The sequence below is a fragment of the Pinus tabuliformis genome, chromosome 6, assembly GCF_031772625.1.
Source record: "Pinus tabuliformis cultivar Carrire ecotype Pingquan chromosome 6, CPIR1, whole genome shotgun sequence".
NCBI lineage: Eukaryota > Viridiplantae > Streptophyta > Pinopsida > Pinales > Pinaceae > Pinus > Pinus tabuliformis.
The window spans coordinates 694,333,027-694,357,159 of NC_142292.1; the positions used below are offsets into that span (position 1 = coordinate 694,333,027).

At 36.7% G+C, this 24,133-nt stretch overlaps 1 protein-coding gene across 2 annotated transcripts; it reads right to left on the minus strand.

Moving 5' to 3' along the window:
• Positions 1-253: 253 nt before the first annotated feature.
• Positions 254-5,061, minus strand: LOC149260552 (protein NRT1/ PTR FAMILY 3.1-like). 2 transcript variants are annotated; one of them, XM_089420844.1, is made up of 5 exons: positions 4,908-5,037; positions 4,458-4,718; positions 4,104-4,321; positions 3,444-3,997; positions 254-1,561 (listed from the first exon to the last, which is right to left on the minus strand). In XM_089420844.1, the coding sequence occupies exons 2-5, from the start codon at positions 4,696-4,698 to the stop codon at positions 670-672; spliced, it is 1,905 nt and encodes a 634-aa protein (XP_089276970.1). In that variant the 5' UTR covers positions 4,699-4,718; positions 4,908-5,037; the 3' UTR covers positions 254-669. The 2 variants fall into 2 exon arrangements, with proteins under 2 accessions (XP_089276970.1, XP_089276966.1); XM_089420840.1 differs by having other exon boundaries at positions 255-1,561; positions 4,458-4,725; positions 4,908-5,061.
• Positions 5,062-24,133: the final 19,072 nt, after the last annotated feature.

The following is a 24,133-nucleotide window of genomic DNA, read 5'->3' on the forward strand; positions in this document are numbered from 1 at the left end:
ATAAATAAAAATAACATTGTAAAATTAATAAATATGATAACTCTAAAAAAACATAGGGGAAATGAGAGCTAAACACTAATAAGTCAACAATGTTGAACATGTAGGATAAAAATATTAATTCAACCCTCATTGATGCAACCTAATGGACATATATTTACTTAGCTATCCAAGATGAAAATGGAAGTTTGAAATTTATTAGAGTTAGTTGAAAGGTTGATTGCTGTCACGTAAAGGACATATATTTTCCCCGCTATTAACAATGAAAATGAAAGATTGAAAATTTATCCCGTTTACTGATTGTGAAGGATAACCAGAAGTTCCAGGTGGCCACACGTTGATATCCAAATTATATGCAAAATTTTATATACATTCAGATTTGTGGCTACACATTTTTTCGGCAGCAAAATCAGAACCCCACAAACATATGACAATTCTTTGGAAAATGAAACGTCCACTGAGCACGATGCAGACGTTAACCCACTATTAATGAAGAGTCTCTCATCTCATTGTCAGGTTGAAAAAACTGACCTCGACTCACCTCCCAATTCTCCATTTTGCCAATGCTATTCAAATCCGGCTCTAAGAAAAATGAGATTTGAAACAGAACTTGTATCAGTGAAAAACGAATTGACCCAACCCTGGTGAAGGCTGAACCCCACAATTCCCTTCCTATTCTTTTATATATTCGAATTCGATCTCGTGACAACCAGTGGAAGCGTCAGGTTTAGCTTCTGCTGCAGTGAACGGGTCTCGATGTTTATAGGTACCTGTACAGATTATAAAATATACCAAGTTGAGGGCCTCGAGCCCCGACAAAAGCCAGTAGAAATATTCGAGATGGCCACGGTTCAGATTGTCATCGAGCCAGTCCGGTTTCCCGTCGCGGCCCGTCGTATTGTGGATGACATTGACGATGACGGCGCTTAAATAATTGCCCAACGCAGTCATGCACCAAGACATCGCTATCGCCGTGCTGCGCATCGTGGCCGGGAATTGTTCGTAAAAAAACTCCAGGTGACCGACTGCGTAAAATGCTTCTGCCAGTCCGTAGATGCAAAACTGAGGAAGCAGCCACAGCGCAGAGATGGGAACAACGGCTGACGGCTGGTCAATTAGACCGTGACTTCGGGCGGCACTCCGTCTCTTCACTTCTACTAAACCTGCTACCAACATAGATAATGATGAAATGGCGAATCCGATCCCCAGTCTTTGAAACACGGTGATACCCCTGTTATTCCTTGTATTGCGCCTGGCATAGGGCACGACCACTCTGTCGTAAAATGGCAGCCATGCGATGAGAACAAACAGAGAGAAAACCGAGAACGATCCCGCGGGTATTTTGAAACCCTTGGAGCCTATCCGCCGGTCCATGCTCAGGGCCTGCAGAACTGAGAACGTGTGTTGCTGTGCGTTTGTGATTTGATTGGCAATTCCGCAGGAAAATATGGGCAGTGTTCTGATGACGGATTTGAGCCCCTCAATCTTCTCAACGGAACAGACTCTCCAGCTGTCAATCGGTTGGGTCTGGCCGGGGGTCATTATGGCAGCTTTGTTCAAGAACCTGCGGGTCACAACAACTTTTAAAATTAGGGCCCTGGCCTTAAAAATGAGAGTGAACCCTGAAGCAATATATGTCACATATTGAACAGCACATAAACAGATGGATGATTCTGGAAGAACACTTCAAACAATGAAATTAATGACAGAAGCGGGGTTTTAAGTTAATGATTTGGATTTAAAGAAGCCAAAACTCGGTCATAGTTTATTCTTAAAGTGAATTTGGGTTACGGTTAGAGTAAATACTTGGTTAGGATACAGGTTTTTTAAGAATGATTTTCCGTTATAAATTTGATAGAATTATTTATCAATAGTTGGAGTAAATAAATTATTTTTTATTTTGGTTTAAAAAAAATGAATAAAGTTATTTATAACAATGATTGGAATAAAAAAAGGGTTAATTTTAGTTTTAAAAATTTATTATTTATAAAAAGGATATATGTTAAATTATATATATATGGGGATTGAATTATTTATTGGAAATAAGTGGAATTTTTTTATTATTATTATATTTCACATTGATGTTTAAAAATATATATGTTTTTTTAAGTGATATGTTGGTATGTTATGATAAGGTAAGTCTTTTTTATGATAAACATTTATTTTGTTATGTTTCAACATGTTATTTACAAGTTATTTATATTTTTAACTTGCATAGTGTTGTATATGTTTTTGGATAATAGTGGTAGTCATTAAATTAAATCCAAAACTGAATCTGGATCACTCTATTAAACTAGTTTAGCCATATAAATTAAATGGATGGTAAATGAGCATAGACATAAATCCATGATTAACATCAAAATACTTGTTGATGTAAGTTTTTGGACATATGCATACAACATACATCAGAAACTTAGATCACCATGATTTGTGGAAATATATAGTTACAAAAGTCAAAACACTTACTTTATAATATATCTCGCATTACCAAAATAAAAAGAAATAATAAATTTTTACCAGTAAATTATTATTACTATTATTATGTTTATGAAAGAAATATTTAACTCATACATATTTACATTCAAAAATGCATAAAGATAAAAATTCATCCCACATTATTATCTAGATCCTGAATCTATAAATAGATTTTGATATAATATTCTGAGTCAATATGATGGCTTCTTTTTTTTTTGTGGTTAATCAATGAGAAAACATGATCCTTTTAGTTACATATATTCTATGGACGTAGTGGTTGCAAATCTCTTATTAGTTCAACCATGAAACCTCACCTTGAAAGTGTTAAGAGAGTTGAACTCATAACCTAATACTAATACTACACCTTCAAAAAAAACTTTAACTCATTTAACTTTTTAAATAAATAAAGCAACTAACTCATTTGGATATTTAGCATCCAAATGTTTCATATAGGAAGCTAGTGGAATAATCAGATGTTAATTATATTTACTTATGAACACTATTTATTTATTTTCTGTAAGTTTAATTGCATATATAGTAAATCTATATGGAAAAAAAGCTATAATTGTGAATATATTGGGAAAATATAATTCCTAATCTTAGTTGTGATGTTTTTATAGGACTCTGTTTTTAGTATTTAGGAGTTAATTGAAACTTAGTTAGGTGAAATATTAACTAAGATGTTTTTATAGGACTCTGTTTTTAGTATTTAGGAGTTAATTGAAACTTAGTTAGGTGAGATATTTTCTCATTTAATTTCTTAAATAAGTTTGTAGTTAAGATATTTACTCAACCAAAAGATTATATGTCTAAAATAAAATAAATTAATTATATATAAAAATTAGATATATAAAAAAATAAAATTTTGAATAACTAATATGAAGTATCATGTAGTAATAAAAGTATTATGCAGTAATAAAAATGGATAATACTTCATATTATGTAGTAATAAAAATGGATAATAGATGTACCTGAACTGGTTCGTAAGGCAGGGCTTATCACAGCTGGATTGTTCACGGTGAAGATGCGAAGAGTCAGGGGGTAGCGGTAAATTGCGGTTCTTGACCGAGGCCATGATAACCTGCGCGAACCCTGTGAGAGCGCTGCCCTGTGGAATTTCATGGCGGTAATTTGGTGCGCCGAGAAGGAAAGAGATGGAGGACGTAAGCATGAAAGCAGTACAGAGGCTGAAGCCGAAACCCCAGCTAACATCGCTTTGAATGTACACGACAAAAGTGAGGGCAATTATAACAGCCACACGGCCTGCGAAGTAATACCAGTTGAAGTAGCTCTGCAACCGTCTTTTCTCCCTCTCTCCACCCTGAGCGAACTGATCCGCCCCGAAGGCCATGACAGACGGCCTTGTCCCGGCAGAACCGCCCGCCATGAATATGAAAAACAAAACCAGAAGCGCGAATTGCCCCGCAGATGCACTCTCGCATTTGTTCAGCTTCTTGTCCGTGGCGCTGCAGGAAGACGGCAAGAATCCCGGGATCACAGCCGTGAGCGTCAGAATAAACATTGCCTGCAGATTGAATTATAATAAACCAAGGGCAATACTTTTCCGGATCAGGTTGATTAAGAAAAAACGTTGATGCATTCAAATGAAGGCTGATCGATAAGATACAGACCAGAACATATGAAAAACAACCGATGGTTATCATTCGAAATCGGCCGATGTAGGAATCTGCCAGAAAGGCGCCGGGCAGAGTTGCGAGGCCCATCGTTCCAGACCAGGCATTCAACATACTGGTAGCTGCCACTTTCTTCATGTTGTATTTGGTAATCAGGTAAACCATCATGTTCGCTTGCACCCCCACCACTGCTAGCTTCTCGCAGGTCTCGTTACCTGCATTTCAACGAAAGATAAATCAAGGCTCATATTATAACCCTACCCATTTAATTCTGTCTGGGTATCGGGCCGCCCCTCAACTATCAAACCCTAGAGCTAATTATTTGAGATTAAATGCAGTTACCGATTTTACCTATTATGAAAGGCATGGTTTTCAAACCGCCTGGTATTTTGGGCTGTTGACCATCTGCCTCGTCGTTCCCCAACCGTCGATACCTTCTCTTTGCTGCTGGCAGAGAAAAGAACGAACGGAAACTGAAGAACGAACGGAAATTATCATTTATTGATGGACTGTCATGCTTGTCATTCCCTGGAGGTCGGCCCGATTTGTCCATTTGCAAAGCTAATTCAACTGCCCTTTTCTCTTCTGCCATTGCCAAGGCTTGCCAAAGATCTGGTATCTATGAAATAAACATATCAATGAACTTAGTTCATGGATCTATAATAATACAGAAACAAATAAATTTAAATAAATGAGTTTTTGTAAATGTAGTTATCCATTCATATCCTTAACTCGTTTGCATGCTCAACTAAATTGCATATTCTGTAAATATTGCAAAATTGAAACAATAAATAGCCTTACCAGGAGCAGTTCGGCTCTGAGATGTTGTGAGCTCCACCCCCAAAAGATAACGAGCTCCTTCCTATTCTTGGGCGAAAGAATTGTATCGCCGGGTTTCTTGCATCTGTATTGGAATAATTAAATATGAAAGGAACGTGAATGGGCGCGAATCGCCAGGTTTGTTGCATCTGTATTGGAATATTTAGATATGAAAAGAACGTGAATGGGCGTGATGCAAGTGGGGTGCACTCCTTTTGACGGACTCTATCACGAGAGAAGAGTAGGTTGGAGGATGACGATATGCTGAGTTCTCCAAGGAGTTGACCTTGGAATCAAAACTACCATCCGATTTTTATGATTTTTTTTCGAAAGGGAGTCATAGTTTAATGCCCATTATGTTTTAAATAGTTTAATATTGCAAATGGTGCCAATTCAAGTTCATCCCATATGGTTGAATGTGATGCATGGTAAGAGACTCTACGTTTTCAAAATTGAATCATTGTGATGAATGATGTATAATTGAATCATTGTGATGAATGATGTATAGTGGTAGTAATATAATGCAGTTTTTATATTACAAAGTAGGATAATAATAATAATTTTATTCTAGGTTTATTGTTAATAGTATTTGAGCATGTTTTCAAATTCTCAATTCTTAATAAAAATAAGTGAAATTAAAATAAATAAGTGTTTTAATGTAAAAAATTAAAATTAAAATATAAAGATATAGTATCTCATTAATGTTTTATAGATATATGAATAAATTTTGAAATGTACATTTATGGAAATTTTTATTTTTAGAGTTTTTTTTAATTAGTAAAGCTTTCTTCAAATTTTATCATGATTATAAGAAAATAATATTTCTCCATGTACCTCAGAATTTCTATTTTCTAATTAAAAAATGCTCATATTCCATCTCATAAAATATATGAACAAATTTTTAGGTGTTGAACTTCACTAAAGCGTCCACACTCTTTGAATTTCTCATTTTCTTCATGGTAGGTTTTTCTTTTCTTTTTAGATACCATGACGCTTAAATGTCTTATTTTCTTCATGGTAAGGCTTTTATTTTTAAATATCTTATTAACGTCCCATTTCATAAGATATATGAACAAATCTCAAATTTTGAGGATGTCAAATTTAACACATTCATATAAATACACATTTCGAATCTTTCCATGCACATAAACTAGTGTATGAGGACATTTCATAAGATATATGAACAAATTTTGAGATGTCAAATTTAACACATTCATATAAATACACATTTCGAATCTTTCCATGCACATAAACTAGTGTATGACAATTTTTCTTTTTTTATAGGGTAATTTTTTCTTTAAATATGGCGAAAATAATATTTCTCCATGCACATAAATTGAGAATTTTTATTTTCTAATTAAAAAATACCATAAGATATATGAACAAATTTTTAGGTGTTGAACTGCCGCCAGGGATCCAGACACTTTGAATTTCTCATTTTCCTCATAGTAAAGCTTTTTTTTTTTTAATATCACGATGTTGATGACAAAGGAATATTTCTCTATCCACATAGACTAATGCATGAGAATTTCAATTTTCTATTTAAATATATATATATATATATATATATATATATATATATATTAATATAAATTTTGATGTAGTAAAAATTGACATTGTGGAAAAAATGTATTATTGAATGGGGAAGGGTTCTCATATAAAGTTCTCATTAGACTTCACATCTTTTAGAGTAGAAGATACATGCGAATTATGTTTTAAGAATCATTAGATTAGGTGAAAGCATGCGAATCATTAGATTAGGTGAAAGCATGCTTATGAAAAGTAGAATGCAACATTTTATGCAAAATGCGAGTTAATATAACTTATTGTAGTTAAGAAGATATTTTAACAATTATATATAATATTAGTGATATATTCTTATGAATTTTTCTGATTTAAAAAACTTATTTAAAAAATAAGTAAACATTATTAGAAGTGGTAAATAGAAAAGTTTGATGGAATATTACTATTCTTAATCTCAAGCTCAAATTAGATATCAAATGAGTATAATAGAATAAGAACAGTAAATTAATTGTAAAATAGCCAAAAATAAAAAGCCATAATCATATAGTGATACAATGATATCATAAATAAAATAAAATAAAAATCTTAGCATATATAGCATAACACAAGTTCTTTTCTTCAAAATTATTTTTTGAAAAATAGGGTGGATGCAAGCTAATGATGGTCTTTCATGATCAGTTAGTGGAAATGCAAACCTAGAAAAACAGCAATATGCTAACTTGGATGGATGATTAGAGGTACTTATGAAATGGATTTGAAAATGGTGTAAAAAGATGAAATGTAGGAAGATAAGTTAGCTTTCTAAATATATATTTTTTATTTATAGAAATCGTCGCTAAATATGTGAATTTCGAGTTTTTCTAACACTGGTGTTTTATTTTTCACACAAAATATATTGTATATTTTTTTGCTAGTGCAACCTTTGAGTACTTAAATGATGGAATCTTAATATAAAACTTGGTAGAATGGTAGAAAATAGATTTCTTTTGCACAACTATTTTTCCAAAAGAGCACTATAGGGCATTAAGACCAACAACCTAAAAAAAAAGGAGGATTTTTTGATAATGTTAAGACCCTTTTGGGTGCACTAACAAAAGGCCTTATATATATATATATATATATATATATATATATATATATATATATATATATATATATATATATAAGGCCTTTTGTTAGTGCACCCAAAAGGGTCTTAACATTATCAAAAAATCCTCCTTTTTTTTTAGGTTGTTGGTCTTAATGCCCTATAGTGCTCAATATATATTTTTTTCCAATAATTAAGGCAACAAAAACCAAGTCATAATGCACATAAATGTCCCCAGGAAAAATTTAAATTCAAAAAAGTTCACACATGTTCCTAACCTTAAATACATGTGTGCATTTATATCACTAAAAAAATGTGTGTGTTCCTAGTGCCAAAAACAAGTGCATTTTTAGGACTAAAAATGCACATGCATTCTTTTAGCTAGTGATTTTAACATGTGGGAAATGGTTGAGGTGGGGTTGGGGAAGAGGAGGGTGAGTGAGGGAGGGATAAATGGGCCAAGGGAATTAAAGAGAGAGAGTGTGTGTGAGGGGTGGGGAAGAAAGAGTTTGTGAATAAGGGGAGAGAGTGAGTGAGAGTTGAAAAGTAAGAGGAAGGGAGAGAGAGACAAGTCTAAAGGGAGTAGGGAGAGAGAAATAGGGAAGAAAAGGGAGGGACGGAGGCAGGGAGGGACGTAGAGAGAAAGGAGAAGGGGAGGGAGGGAGGGACAGAGATGGAGGGGATATATATATATATATATATATATATATATATATATATATATATATATATATGGAGAGAGAATTCAGAGTAGAAAGAAAGAGACAAAAAGATAAGGAGGGAGGAGCACGTGGGATTCACTAACAAAGTAATACCATACCACATGTGTTCATAATGGGGCATAAAAAATGAGGAAAAAATGCAATAATATATTGAGGATATAATGGGGGATAAAGGGATTTTATATGTTGTATAGAAATATGTTTATGATAAGGTATTGTTTATACAATACATTGGCCACACGGAGTCAAAAAACAAGTGAGCTAGAGAAATAGAGTTTAGGGGTATTGTGGGAGTATTGATAGTGGGAAGGAGAAAGAAAACACTATGGTAATATTAGGTCCAAAGTAGCCTAATATTCAAGCCTATGACCCTAGTATTGATATGCAATTCATGGTAATGTTAAATTCTTAAAGTAAAAATGACATTCTCCTTTATATTTCATTTTCATTCTTTTGCTTAAATTTGTAACATTACCATGAAATGACTAAGGACGTTTGAGAGTGGTTCCAACTTCATCAGATGTCATGTGGCATTGGTTGTTGAATTTCTATATCATGACCATACTAAAAATGTACCCATTACTCAAACAAAATCTTGACTTGACATGATACGTTTTTTCTATCTTATGTTAATGCTTAGAGGGTGATATTAATGACGAAGGTACCAAGATAGACAATTATTTTGATGATATGTAGGTATTTTTTGTAGCATGATCTTTTGTATGTTAGAGGCGATCCCAAGCCTATTCATTTGTTGATGTATTTTTAGTTTAGAGATGGATTGCACTTGATGTTATTTTGGTTATGTGCACCCTTACATGTTATATGAATGAGAACTTGTAATTTGTGGACCTATGGTTGATGAAGATTATAACTACTACATGAATGATGTTATGTGGTTTAAACCATGTTTTTTAATCACAAATCTGTCATTCTACATGATATTGTTGACATATATGCATCAAAATATATAAATATATATATTATATAAAATTCGTTCCCAAAACTGCTCCTAACCTAGGAGCTTTTGAAAATGTCACTCCCCGCTCCCATTTCCACTCCCTCTTCCCACTTCCACTCCTGCTCTGAAGCAACCTTGCTCCAGAAAAAACATACATCACATTATCAATACCTCTATAATCTATGTCTAATGCATGTCTTAAAATTTTTTACTTGTTGCTTAGCTAGTGATCCTCCCAATGATGGGGCAGTAGAGAAGACAACAAATATGGCACCTTCACCCTTTTCTTACACCAGCGTTGAACAGGTTGAATGAAAGTGAAGGAGACAGTGATACCGACTACTGCTTGGTAGAGGGCACATGCATGCCATAGGAGACAATGAAATAGACTATTGTTTGGAAGAGGGTGCATGCATGCTAAGGGCACGCATGTCACACCTCCAATTAATTCCAGTTTAGATGTTGTTTCAAATTTAATAATTTTGATTTTGGATAGAGATTTTCTATTATTAGAACTTTTCTTTTGTTACTTTTAGCATGCATGATCTATTATTACTAAAAAGGTGAAGATCCATAGTCAATTAGAATAACTATTCATGAGAAATTCCCATCTTAGGTAGAGGACACAAATCTCAAGGAAGGGGTGCATGCTTACATGCTCCAATTCATCTTTTGATGGAGACACACTTACTTAGCACTCTTACGATGCAACTATGGTCCACTAGGTGATCAGGTTAGGGCTATGATTTGACATTGTCTAACCAGATAGATTTTTACATGTTTCCATATTCATTGTACTTTCTCTCCTCTTCCTATTCTATGAGTGAGATGAAAGATGCGCCATTGTGTTGGTTATCAAGGTTTTGTTTTGAACTGTTATAGTGTATCCTTTTCGGTATTCAATCGAAGATAAATGTGATTGAGAGTTCATATCTATATATTTTCTATTCAAATTTTCCACAATATGTATTTGTAAATCAACCAACTTATATCTACCTCTTTTTATTGAAACTTTCAAGTTTTCAGCTACCTAGTATTTAGATTATTCTTTCTAGGTGCAAAATATGTTTACCATTGTTAATGAAAATAAAAAGTATACAAATATAAAGGGGTATAAAAAATTTAATGAAACAGTGGATACCTACAATATCTAGTGAAAATAAATATTTTTTCAATTGTGAAGGTATACTAGGTTCGTATTGGTAAGGGATTAAATAAAATGATTTTTAGAGGTATTTTCCAATATGTAATAATATTAAGGGTATTATTTAGTATACCATGAACACATGTGCTATGTCAGAGGTTAATTGAGTGAAACCCCCATGGGGAGGAGAGAGAGAGGAGGGAGGAGGAGAGAGAGAGGAGGGAGGGAGGGAGAGGGCTAAAGACATGGAGGGGGGAATAAAGAGGGAAAAGAGGTAGATAGAGAGAGAAAGAGGGAGAGTAGGAGACATAGAGGGAGATAAAGACATAAATGGAGGGGAGATAGAGGGAGGGAGATTGGGAAAAAAAGAGAAACAAAGGGGGAGAGAGAGAGAGAGGAGAGAAGAAGGGAGAAATATGTATATCTAAAGGGGGATAGAGAAGGAAAAGGAAAGAGAGAGAGATGGAGAGGAAGATAAATGGAGAGAGAGTGATGGGGAAGAGAGGGAGAGAGATAGTTAGGGAGTGAGATAGAGCTAATGATGGAGGGTAGAGAGAGAGAGAGAGAAGAGAGAGCGAGAGGGGTAGTGAGGGAGTGCAGGGAGGGAGATAGAGACAAAGATGAAGGGGAGATATAGGGAGAGAGAGTGGTCAGAAGAGAGATGGAGGGGGTAGAAAGAGAGGGAGAGTGAAAGAGAGAGAGAGTGAAAGAGAGGAAGAGATAGTGATGTGCAAGAGAGCAAGAGAGATAATGAGGGAGTGAATGGGGAAGAGGGAGAAGGAGAAAGGAGGGAGATAGAGACAAAGATGGAGGGGGGATAAAGAGGGAAGTAGAGAGAGATAGATAGAGAGAGGGACAAGTGGAGAGAGGGAGGGAGAGTATTGATGGGGGAGAGACTAAGAGTTATTGTGGCGGAGTGAATGGGGGATAAAAATATATAAAGGGATGAAGATATGGGCAGAGATGGAGGAGAGAGAGAGAGAAGGGAAGGAGAAAAATATATAGGTAGAGGGGGGATAGAGAGGGAAAATGAGGGGGGAGAGATAGACATGAGAGAGAGAGGGGGGGAGAGAGATTTGATCTATATGATAAGATAGACTAGTTTAATGTGTAAATAAATTATTTCTTGTGAATGCAATTATTGATATGCGTTCTTCACTAAATTGTTGATTTTAAAAATATTGCAAAATTAAAAAAATAGCCTTACCAACCGTAGTTCAGCTGTGAGATGTTGTGAGTTCCACCCCAAACGGTACGAGCTCTTTCTTATTCTTACGCAAAAGAATTGCATGGCTATACCCTTACCAGCAGTAGTTCAGCTCTGAGATGTTGTGAGTTCCATCCCAAATGGTACGACCTCTTTGTTATTCCTGGGCAAAAGAATTGCATGGCGAGGTTATTTCGCATCTGTATTGGAATATTTAGATATAAAAGGAATGTGAATGGTCGTGATGAAGTGACGTGCACTCCTTTTGACATCCCCTCTCACGAGAGAAGAATAGGTTGAAGAATAGGATATGCTTAGTGGCCAGATAATAGTACTAGTTGGCTTTAAAATCAAGATTACCTTCAAGTTCTTTATATACTTTTATGAATGGGCGTGAATGCACGTGGTGTGCACTCATTTCGACGGTCCATGTCACGTGAGAGCAGTAGGTTGCACGTTGACTATATGGTTAGGTATCAACATGATAAGTAAGTGTTGACCATAAAAGAAAAATTAGCATCGGATTATTATTTTTATGATTTTTTTTCGAAATGAGATTCATCATTTCCTATCATGTTTTAAGTAGTTTATGTCCTTTATGTTTAAATAGTTGAATATTACAAATGGTGCCAATTCAAGTTCATCGAATAAATAGTTTAATGTCCTTTATGTTTTACATGGTTTTATATTGCAAAGGGTAACAAATCAAGTTCACCGAATATGGTTGAATGTGATGTGTGGTATGAGATACTCTACATTTAATTGAAACATTGTGACGTATTATGTATAGTGGTGGGAATACAATGATTTTTTTTTTGTAACATAGAGTAGAGTTATAATAATTTGATAATATTTTTTATATTAATATTATTTCAATATTGCTTAATAGCTCTTTGTAATGTTATCTATACAATTAGCAATGCTTTCATAGGTCAAAGACTAAAGCCCCTATTAAAACTCCTCCTCATCGCTCCAGAGAAATCTGGTTTTGTTGAAGGACGTCAAATCATCGATGGAGTTATCACTGCTCAATAGGTGGTGCACTCTCCAAAGAAAAGCAGGAAGTTGGGAATGCTTATTAAGTTGGATCTGTCTAAAGCACATGATCGTCTCAATCAAGATTTTCTACTTATAACTTTAGCTACATTTGGTTTCTCTCTGAAATGGGTGTGATGTGTTTGTTGTTTTATTTCATCCCTTTTCCTCTCAATGTTAATCAATGGGGCGCCTTCCCAAACTTTGAAGGTATCTTGTGGTCTCTTGTAGGGAGATCCTTCGTTCTCTTTTCTTTCTAATCTAGAGGCAAAAGGACTGAGTATGTACGTCAAAGGTATTGTTAATTAGGGCATTGTGAAATTTCTTCAATTATGGGGACAAGATCTTCCACTATCTCATCAACAATTCATTGACAACATTATGTTATTCGGAGAACCATCAATCCAAGAGGTAAGGATTTTGGGAAAAATTCTTTCGAATTCCCAAAATGTTTTTGCAATGCGTATCAATGGGGAGAAAAATAATATGTATTTATTTAATACAAACAAAATGGTGCAAATAAGTTATTCTAGAACCCTCGGTTTTCACATCAGTAGTCTTATGTTTAAATACGTGGTAATTCCCTTTGTGGTAAGTTCACTTAAGGCCTCTATCTGGACAAAACTCAAGGGGAAAATAGCCAAAATACTATCCAACTAGACTTTCAAAGCTCTTAACCTCTACAGTGGAATTGTTTTGTTAAAAGAAGTGCTCCAAGCCATGCTTGTTTACCAATTTCCAGTGCTTCTTGCACCAAAAGTCGTATACAATGACATTGTTTCCACCTTTCGCAGGTTTCTATGGCGAGGTGTTTCGTAGGCTAGGAAATGGGCTTTTCTAGATTGGGAAAAGGTTTAATTCCCTAAGCCAAATGGTGGTACATGAATGAGGTACACATGTTGGACAGTTAACATTGGATGGACGGCTAGTGGCAGCATGTGTGTTGGCATTGATGTCAACTAGACATGGGGGAGTTGTAATCGATAATTGGCATTATCTTATTTCTAGTGACAACAAGTGTGTTGGCATTGATGTTAACCAGACTAGCATGGATCTTGGTGGTAGTAGATATGCTGACATTGATGTTAACCAAGTTAGCATTGATGTCCAATGGGTTATCTGTGATGGAAACTTGGCTAGCATTGATATGCTTGGTGTGTCAAGCTCAAGAGGAGTCCCATGGTTGTTGCAGTCTCTTGTAGGGAATCATCATAGTAGTAGGCTTATTAAAGAAGCCATAGTATGATGACTATGATGGTTGGGAGTACCAGAATTTGGACACATTTATGCATCAAGATATTAGCTCAAATTCTCTTGGAATTGGCATACTTGGATGGTTCTTGGAAAGAGATTTCCATCCATATATGGAAGCCTATAAATGGCCTCATGAATTGAAAGTTATTGACAGTCAAAGTTAGTATCTTTGAATTTGTAGTAGCAGTGTCTCAAAGCCTGGAAGCCCGAAACTTTATTAATAATGGGAGGTCACTAAAAAGGAATCGGGTTGGAAGCCTAGCAGACCAAAACTCTATTAATAAGTGGCATGGGATAGACTAAATTGTGCTAGTGAGAACATTGCCAAGAAGGTCGGAAGCCAGGAAGCTCAAACTCTATTTATAGGTGATGCGAGATATCATGGAGTTAGGCTAGCAGGGAACAATAACTAATGGATCAGCACTCGACAGAACCTATGACCGAGAGTGCCAGAAAGTAATTTGAATTGGGAGTCATGAATTGGGCCTCTGTAATATTTCTTTTCAAATCCCCGAAGATGAAATTGATTAGAAATTTCTCAGGGAAAATTTTTAGTACTTCTTCACATATCTAAAAATCCTCATGAGTTAGAATCATTTGAACCCCTCCCAACATACCTCAATGTTAGAGCTACCAGAACTAAGACGGACAAGGTTGTTGTCACATGTGACCACCATCCACTCCTCATCAAACAAATATAGCTCCACAGGATGAGGTGAGAGAAGTTACAAACTCATCTATTGAACAGTCACCTCCTCCTACCCCACTTGCTCTGGATTTCTGTGCAAATTTGGACTACAATCTTGTTGGTTGTCACGTGAACTTGTTTTGTCAACCTCCGTCCTCTCGTTTTGTTGATCCTTCGGATTTTGGTGTCTTGTGTTTGTCCATTCCAGACTCTGTATGTGATGTTCACAAGGATCAAGTTGTCGATAGATTTGGTGTTGAGCAGTTGACCTGCACTATCATTTTTTATGAGTATGTGTGGGAATCTAAATAAGGACCTACAATAAAGGATGACCTCCTTCTGTTTGCACTGCGTCTACCCTATCCTGAAATCTTTTAGATCCTTCCATTTCTAATTTGTCTTGTGAAAATTCATTCTCGGATGCTTATATTTCCGATCATTCACAGGACATACAGGATGTCAATCCGTCATTTGATTGGAGTGAGGACAAATCTTTCTTTTCAAATCCACCCAATCTATCATCTTTTCTCTTTGGAAATTCAAAGGGTGAAAAATTATGTTTCTCATCAACCCCTCTGTATGATTCATCAGATTATGAGGATGCTGATGTACATATTGAATTTTATGATTTTGGTTGTCGTGACCTCTTCACTCCTTAATTCGATCACGATTCTGATTCACTTGTTGTTGATGTTTCTAAGCCATCAGTCTTCTATGATCTACCCACTGATGAAGTGGAAGCCCCTCAAGTTGTCGAGGCACTTCAGCCTAAGTTTATTGTTATATTAGGTTCTCGTTGTGTTGAGTACAGTTCCACTTCTGATCAGAAATCTATTGAAACACCCCAGACTCCTCATCACTCTCCGGTTTTCATTGAAAACCAATCTGATCCACATATTTCACTTCCTCCACCAAAATCACATGATCTTGTCACTCACGCATTGGTGGAGTCATATGTAGAAATTCATTTTGTGAAGCGAAAGTTTTCTTCTTTCTACATGTTTGCTCGTTTTCAAAGATCAAAAGAGTGTGCATGTTTGTCATTTGCACGTAGTGTGATGCTTCACCATGGTACGTACAAAAAGCTTTTGTCTTGTGCTTTTACTCTTTTCTTTTCTGTGGACACATTTAAACTTCAAGCATGTTGTTCTTAATTGTTTTATCTTTATTGCATGTTGGTTTACCTTAACATCTTCGTTGTCAACCATGCCTTCACTTACATGGGCCAACCAATGTGCTAGTGGCTACATTAGAAATATCACTTCACGTGAGTAGGTCCATGCACCATTTAGCTTAGGAGTAGGAGTAGTGCTTGCTTTCTTGTTTTCTTTGCTTTCATGCCTTGCTTTGCTTACTTGCTTTGCTTTCATTTTCTTCTATCTTTTGCTTATTTTTTTGTTTTCTTGTTATGCACCTGTAGGATTAGCTTCACATGAAACCATGTTTGGCTCTTGAGACAAGTAGGGTGAAGTACAAGAGGACTTGTACACCTATCAACATTTGGTTATTTGTTATCCTCTCTCTTTATGAAGAGCTTACATTCTTCAGTCAATAATACCCTAATGGAAAATATGTTATGTTTAGAGTGAGTCTTGGTGAAAACACAACGATTTCTAGCACCGCCTTCTCTAATCAGTTTTTCTATATTCGGTTAACCCTTGTCAACTCAATCAAGTAGAGTTAGGTGAGGGGGAAACCTTAACAAGTATGTGAGAGGCGTATATAACATACTTATCTGAAAAGACAACCTTTTCTTCTCTCAATAAGTCGAGATCCCACTTTACCTCATGAAAATAATTACTATGCACAGTTCTCTGAAAAATGAAAAAAAATAAAATAAGGCAAAAGAAGAGAAAGGCTTACTACGCAGAGAGGTCAAGGAAGTAACTCTATCAGGGTACTATCTAGGCTCGCTGACAGCAGAGCAATGTTTTTGTTCCTAAGGTGGCTCCATAAGGGTACTATCTAGGCCTGCTGGTAATGAAGCAACACCAACGATGAAACTCAAATTCTAACAGTCTACATTACTTGTGCATAGATATATCTGTCATCCCCAATCGAAACAGCTCAACTAACTTGGCTTCGTATGTGTGTTGACTGACCAAGAGAATGGCAGGGATTACATCTTTAACTAAAGTTAGTCAGGGACAATACTTCCGGAGGCATTAGACTCGCTTTACATAAGACAAGGTCCATATAGAGAAGTGGAGCTTTACCAATGTGTCACCAACATTGTAATGTCTACAACATCCCTCCAGATTTTTTCCTTCATTTCATTTTGGAGCCTCCCTCCTTAAAATCTTAGTAGCTTGTCATGCACTGGTTAGGTACTTGTGCTTTCATTTGAATTTTATCTATCACTTTGCAACTTGTGTTCACTTAATTTCTTTGTTTTCTAACCACAAGCTGACCCTCGTGACTTGGTTGCATCTGGCTCTTGCACTACCTTGAAAAACTACATTGTCTTAGAGGGTAGCCAACCTTGCTCTTAGGAATTGCATAAAGCAGCCCAACAATGAGCCTTGCTCTCAATAATTGTGCATATCAGCCCAACAGTGAGCTTCTGCTCTAGAATAGACCCAACTGATAACTTCTGTTCATCTGGGAAATTGCACAGAGCATGAGAGGAAAACAGAGCCACTTAGCCCAGGATTTACACAAAAGAATTCCTTTAGTTGTTGCTCGATGAATGTGCCAGTAGGTTGCCCGGTTCCCTCTAGAACTATGCAATTTCTCCATGCATACATGATAGCCTTTCCCGAAAAAGTAAAAAATCAAAAAAGAAAAAATCATCCCTAAAAAATAGGGATCTATTTTTAGTAGTGGGAGTTACACTTGAGCTAATTTTAGAAATTGCCACTACTTGTCGCTTTTTCCTAGATTTTTGGCATGCACGTCATAAACCCTAAATCGATCAAATATATTTAATGGATACCACTAGAGCTCATTTTCACATTCAATCTTGGAGGTCTAACATTCCTGAAGCATCTAGGAACCTTCGGCATGATCGACACAACTTTTTCAGGTAAGTTTTGTTTTCAAGTCTTTTTTCGCTTTTTCTGTCTCTTTTGTTTCCTTAAATTGTGTGAGTGTTGTTTTACATGTTTTATTGAATGACCATTGGTGTTTTAGTCTGTTTAAACTTGTATAAGTTTTGTTTCAATTTTTGGATTTCCTTTCTTAAGTGCCACATGCATAACATCGTTTTTGCACTGACAATCGTTGTTGCGACGACTCTCCCCACTAGCTTCATTTCCTGTCTATTTGACTGATTTCTGCACTTTCTTTGATTGCATGCATGAGCATTCACTTAGGTGTGCACCATCATTTTCTCATGCATTTATATCTACTCATTTTCAAGTTGCACTTAGGCAGATCTTGGTTGCCTTGGCTTAGATCTAGCTTCTCCCAGCATGCACTGTGCATTTTTGCATCTCAAGGCTCTGCCTTGGCTCCACAAATTGTGAATAGTATGTCAATGAATGGCTCCAGCCATGTCTACTCAGTTCCAATAGACAGTCCCTATCTTGCTCACTAGGATTGCGCAACGCACATTCCTAGCCAGCATCAAGCCAGACTGAACTATGCATTGCACAGTTCTAGTCCACAACAAGCCACACTGGACTACACTATGTTTAGTTCTAGTCATTAGTACCTCTCGCTAGCAGCTGGGACTCCTCAAAGCGCAGATCCAGTTGAGAGTCCCTCACCTTTGAGAGTCACAACTATGCAATATTTCCAAGCAGTTTCCCAGTTTGTTACATGATTGATCCTTGAAGTGCTCTATCTTTTTAAGTGAACATTTGCATGTTGTGAGTGTCCACTCTGTCTCCAGGTACATCAGTGGTTGAACAACTTCTCAACAGTACAAACATCTTGGTTTCCAAGAGAGTTGGATTGAAGAATACTATAGAGAGAAGCACTAGAGATGCAGTTGAATAGGTGCGAATGAACTTGCCTATCTATGCACACACATAGTTGTTCATAGAGAAGGACATAAAGATTACATGGCAAGAGATAAAGGACATATTTCAGGAAGTTTCAAGGAAGATATGGAAGATCGATAAGTGTATGTCGACATCCACAAGTTAGGCTTGTATAGGGTTGCATGAAAGTACCCCACATTCCCGTGCGCAGTTATCATTCACCGAATTGTCTCACATAGTGATCCTAAAACAATGACATTGAGAAGAACCGATGGAATATAACTTGCCACCTTTAGGACAGAAAACTACCATCAGATGTATCACTTGCTACAATCGATGAACTACATGGATGCACTATTCTTCACTCCCAACAACATTGTGAACACTAGAGACTTCATGAAGCATTGGATAAAAGATCCATCGAAGTTGAGAATGACACCCAACTAGGTCTACAAGATGAAGTCCCTCAAGAAGGCTTACCAACTCTTGCTCATCTTTGCATGCCACTTATATGGCCAAGAGAGCACAAAGACCCTTTCGTAGAGTTGGGTGGTTATGTTGGAGCAGTTGGAAAATGAAGGAAGGTCATTAAACTAGTATAACATGTTGGATCTTCAGTTGAAAGTGCATGTTTCTAATGTCCAAAGTCCACCTAAGGATGAGAAAGCAATATTATTTATGTCTCCATACCTGCTTGATGCAATATGTGCCCAAAAAAAGTTCACTGGCATGGTTTGGACATGGAAACCATCAGAGGATGCTATGAACATATATTGCAAGTTTCTCTCTAAGTGCAGCTACCGAGGAGTCATGGCAAGGATGTATGACCACTTCATCACCCCATTCTACAGGATGATATTTGAATATGATCCACTTTTCATGTCCTAGGAAGCGATGTAGGAATTCATTAACATTGAAAATTAGTATGCCTCACTTGGTGGCACCTTCATTAGGATGTTTGGCATGGAGAAGACTCCGCATGAGCTATCGAGGTTTGCCATGGACAAGCTAGTCATGCAAGAGGTTGTATACCACATCTCCACAGGGTTATCAGCAACATTTCACAAGAGGAAGAATGCACCATGGACTACTCTTCCTTTGCGGATTGGGTTGTAAGAGATCTATACCTTGAAGGATGTGGATGTCAAGGACAAGGACTTGAATAAGATTGGGTTCAACACTAAGAGTTTCAATTCGTACGATCCCCATTGCATATGCAAGAACCGTGATGCAAATGTGTATTACCCATAGATGCACGGGGCATGTGATTGGCCAGAGGAAGATCCTTGGAGGTATTGCTATAACTCATCTAGGCTTAATGAACTGGCCAACATAGCTATAGATTGGAAAGTAGCACTACAAGCAACAACACCATAGGAAGCAACAACAACAGTAGCAACGAGCAACAAACTGATGCAAGACAAAGGAAAGTGGAAGATTGTCGAGAATGGAGAGGCTGAGAAAAGCTACATGTTCAAAGATGATCCTCTTGTTTAGAGAGTAGCTTTGGATATAGAGGAAAAGAGGTGACAATACGAAAGGAGAGTAGAATGCAGGAGGAGAGATAAGAAAAGGTTTGAAGATGTAGAGAGGAAGATGTAGGAAACAAAAAATAAGTTGAAAGTAAAGCAAGAGCTCTAGAGGAGAGAAAAGGAAGAAAATCATATACAGGATCAAGAAGAAAGGCAAGGCTCATTAATAGAGAAAACTGCGCCTATAAAGGTTGAGACAACAAAGAAGCCAGCAGATGAAGAAGAGGGTGAGCAGGTGCAGGTTCGAGAATTTTCTTAGTAGGTTGAGTAGACGGTTGAGGCAACAAACATGGAGATGGAACATGAGCCACAGGGCCAAGACTCTAATCTCATTCTAAGAGTATCCAAGGTCATGCCACAGTCTCTGCCACCTCCAGAATCAAAACCGATCCCGAGCGAGCAATGAGAGGTTGTTCTCCTTGATGATGATCTAGATATGGATGTGTATAATCTGTCATTCAACAAGTCACCTCACAAGATTGTATAGGCACATAGAAAGAAGCTCCTAGATGATCACACATCACTTGCATACATAGAAGAAAGGGTGATTGTATCATATGTTAGAAAACATCTAGCTACCATGGATGAGGCTTCTCACACTTATGCAGAAGCCATGAGTTCGACAACCACATTCTTGATAGTAGAGAATGATCAGATGGCGAAGGACTTACAAGAGGCTAGGAAAAGAACATTGCAGTCCATAGGATTTGCTATGATGCAAATGAAGAAAGCAATACCTGCAGAGATATCAACTTTGGAGACCATCATGAGGATGTTGTATAGAATATTTGTCACCATGCAAAAAGTTATTTTCCATCTATAGGGTTTTCATAAATAGTGCACGAAGACAACCCAAACTCTCAAAGACATCCACACTGCCGCTACACAAGTACAAGAATGGACAATGAGCTACAAAATGGCACTGCTTTACTTGCACAATATAATGAAGCTGCAGGTAGATCTAGACAAAGCACGGATTGAGATGTTGGTCCAGAACTATGAGAAACTCCCTCCACTCATCACTAACATTGAGGCTTCCCATGCAAAATTTTATAGCAATATGGATGTCATAGTGAGGATGCACAGGATCCCTTCGATTAAAATCTTCACTCAAGCCCTGAGGAAGAACCAAGTCATGCTGGAGGTCGAAGGATACATATAGAAGTTGATGCGCGAAGCCACAAGTGATGACTTTCAGTTGAGCGTAGAGAACATGTATAAGTACATCAGTGGTCCAACCACACTCAGGATAGTGCTCTTCATGCTTCGGGATGTGCTGGACAGAGGCTTTAGAACCATATACCCAGAATCCATGGAGGCGAGAGTCTGCTTTGATAAAGACATCACAAAACAGTACGGGGATGTGATAGTGTATTACCAAGCTTGGTATTAGTTCATCACCAACACTACCACGAGGAGATTACCGAGTTGGTCTTTCCCTGAGACCCTGAGTGATGTTGTTTGTCTTATTAGGCTGACTCAAGCCTATTTTTCCTAGATGGGTATCTGTGGAAATTTTATTATTGTAAATATGTTGTAAGTGAAATTTCAAGTGTCACTAGTGGAATGTGAACACTCACTATGTATTGTGAAGAGTCATGAGAGTAGTCCAAGAGTCAAATGGGAATGTCAAGGGTCACCCCACCCTTTCCTATATATAGTACCTCATAACTTATAGTACAACCTTTTGGGAGCCAAGGTTTTGGCCAAGCATTTCTTAGAGAAGGCTTGGAGAGTATTGGGACGAGCCTTGGCTTCTCCATAGTGTAGAGCGAGTACATCACTTTGGAGGAGTAGGCAGTGTTGAATATAATGTTCCACTATTAGGGCTAATGGTTGTCAATGGTTTATGTATGGATAGAGCTTTCACTTAATAATATAACTGAGCCAACACGTTTTCATATATATGTTGTTATTATAGTTCGACTATTCTGGTTACTTTAGCAATGTATGTTATTTCGCTTATGCATTTTTGTATGAACTATTTTGTATATGAATGTATGAATCTTGTTGAAGACATGTTATTGTATTAACCCATCACTTTGGATTGTGGACTATTCTGCTTCAAGCTTGTGATGTGTTTCAACCTTTACGTTCCTTTCAAGTTGCATACTATTACAGGCTTCTAAGGGACACACTTACTTTTCTCCTCTATGTATTAGAACCCCCATGCATCTCACTTGACTCACTACAAGGTCACACACTTACTTTCGACAAAGTTATCATATTTACCTCAACGTGCTACCACAGTCAAGGCACTACAGTACTACCCACTATTGGGACTCCAACTCCAAGCAATCTGAGGTCTAGTTGGGACTTCTTACCGAGGAGATCCCTTGACATGTTGGCAGATCTAGCACTATCAACAAAAGACTTAGACAAGTTGTGGAAAAGTTGATTATATATATAAAACTTATAGGGTGGTTGGTGGCTAGTCCACATAATATTTGTAGCATATGGAAGAGAGGACTGGAACAAGAAAATTCATTGCTACTGTACATACAATCCAACTTCTTATTACTTCAATGTATTGATCCTTCTAAAATGTCCAATTCACAATTAGTTCATCCTAACAAGTTGATACATGGAACTAAACATATTCATTCATAGTAAACATACCCAGCCAAAAGAAAATGGTAGATTGTTTCCAGTGCCTAGAGGAACAATTGCAATTGGAGGGGGTTGGGAAGCTTCATATCACTGACTGTTCCTAGTGATTGTTCCTAATAGCCATCTTGCAGTGCCATCTCCTCGTGTAACATGTTACAATCACTCTTCATTACCTACAACATTCAAATCATTGGTCTCTTGGGTCACTGTAATAGTAGAAAATATACAAAATACACTCAATAAAATAGGATTCGCATGAACAATGTACTCTCATTTTTTTTATTGGAATTCAAGATTATTGTGGTCCTTATTGTATGGACCACAAAAAAAATTTTCTCGCATAATGTGTTATACTAAAAACCTTTATTTCCATAATAAATCATGAAGCATAATTAGACATTACAGTGTTGGAACACCCACTATTATCCTCAAATTCATCCTAATCTCAGTTGCAACATTGTCACCATCAGCTTGCAGTCTTTCTAGATGTCCCAAAAAATTATTTAACACCTGATCTGGTGCCTTATCATCCAAATCAAATATCTGCATCACAAATAAAGTTTCTCAGTCATTAAAGTGATGCTGGAGAAAAGATTCATAATTATACATTTATCATACAATTCCACTCTCTATAACTAGGGGTTTTAATCTGACAACAACATATAACCAGTACCTAAAATGAAAATTATTGACACTAGTAAGTATCAAGAAAATAAATTAAATCTACAAAAAACATAAACTTCTTCAAGCATATTGCAAAATGACAGGTTTTCCATGCAAAGGGGGAATCCTGGGTGAATGTCACCCAAAATACAGGGCCATTGATATAGAAGAGAGCCATAGGCATATGATTAACCTTCATAGATCTTATACAGCCTGTAGAAAAACAAAATGCTACAAGAACTTCTTCCTTATCCATTGATGATGATGTTATTAGACCCTCATCAACCAACCATTCATCATGTTTGCCACTCTTCCCTTTATAATCAATCAAGATACAACAAATAGAAGAAATAGCAGGAACAATAAACAAAGTTCAGAAAGAAGGAACAAGGGATGAATACAATGAAAAGAATAAGATGTCAAATTTTCTATTTTCTAAAAAGGGAATGCTGAATGTGGAACTCAATCAAGGCAAAAGTTGAATTGACCATAAAAATAAAAATAGCAGTAAACTATTGGCACCATGTCCACCAAGGGACTGTGAAGTTATGGTGGGTTCAATTGAGATGTTAGCCTCTGCCATGAAGTTAAGTAAGCTTGATAAATAGTTAAACCTTCTACGTGGTTTCATTAGAAGACATCAGTATGGTGATGAGACAATTAGTGGTGTGAAAATGGAGGATGGAGCAGTTCAATTCGTCCTCCTCAACTTTCCCTCTGGTATGTATGTGAATGGATTTGAGGATGATAAATTTCCATTTTGGAATAGTTTCAAACCAAACCTCATTGTAGATGGACTTTGTATTGCACATAAGATTGTTTGTGACTCTGGGTGGGTGGCTTGTGTCCATACCT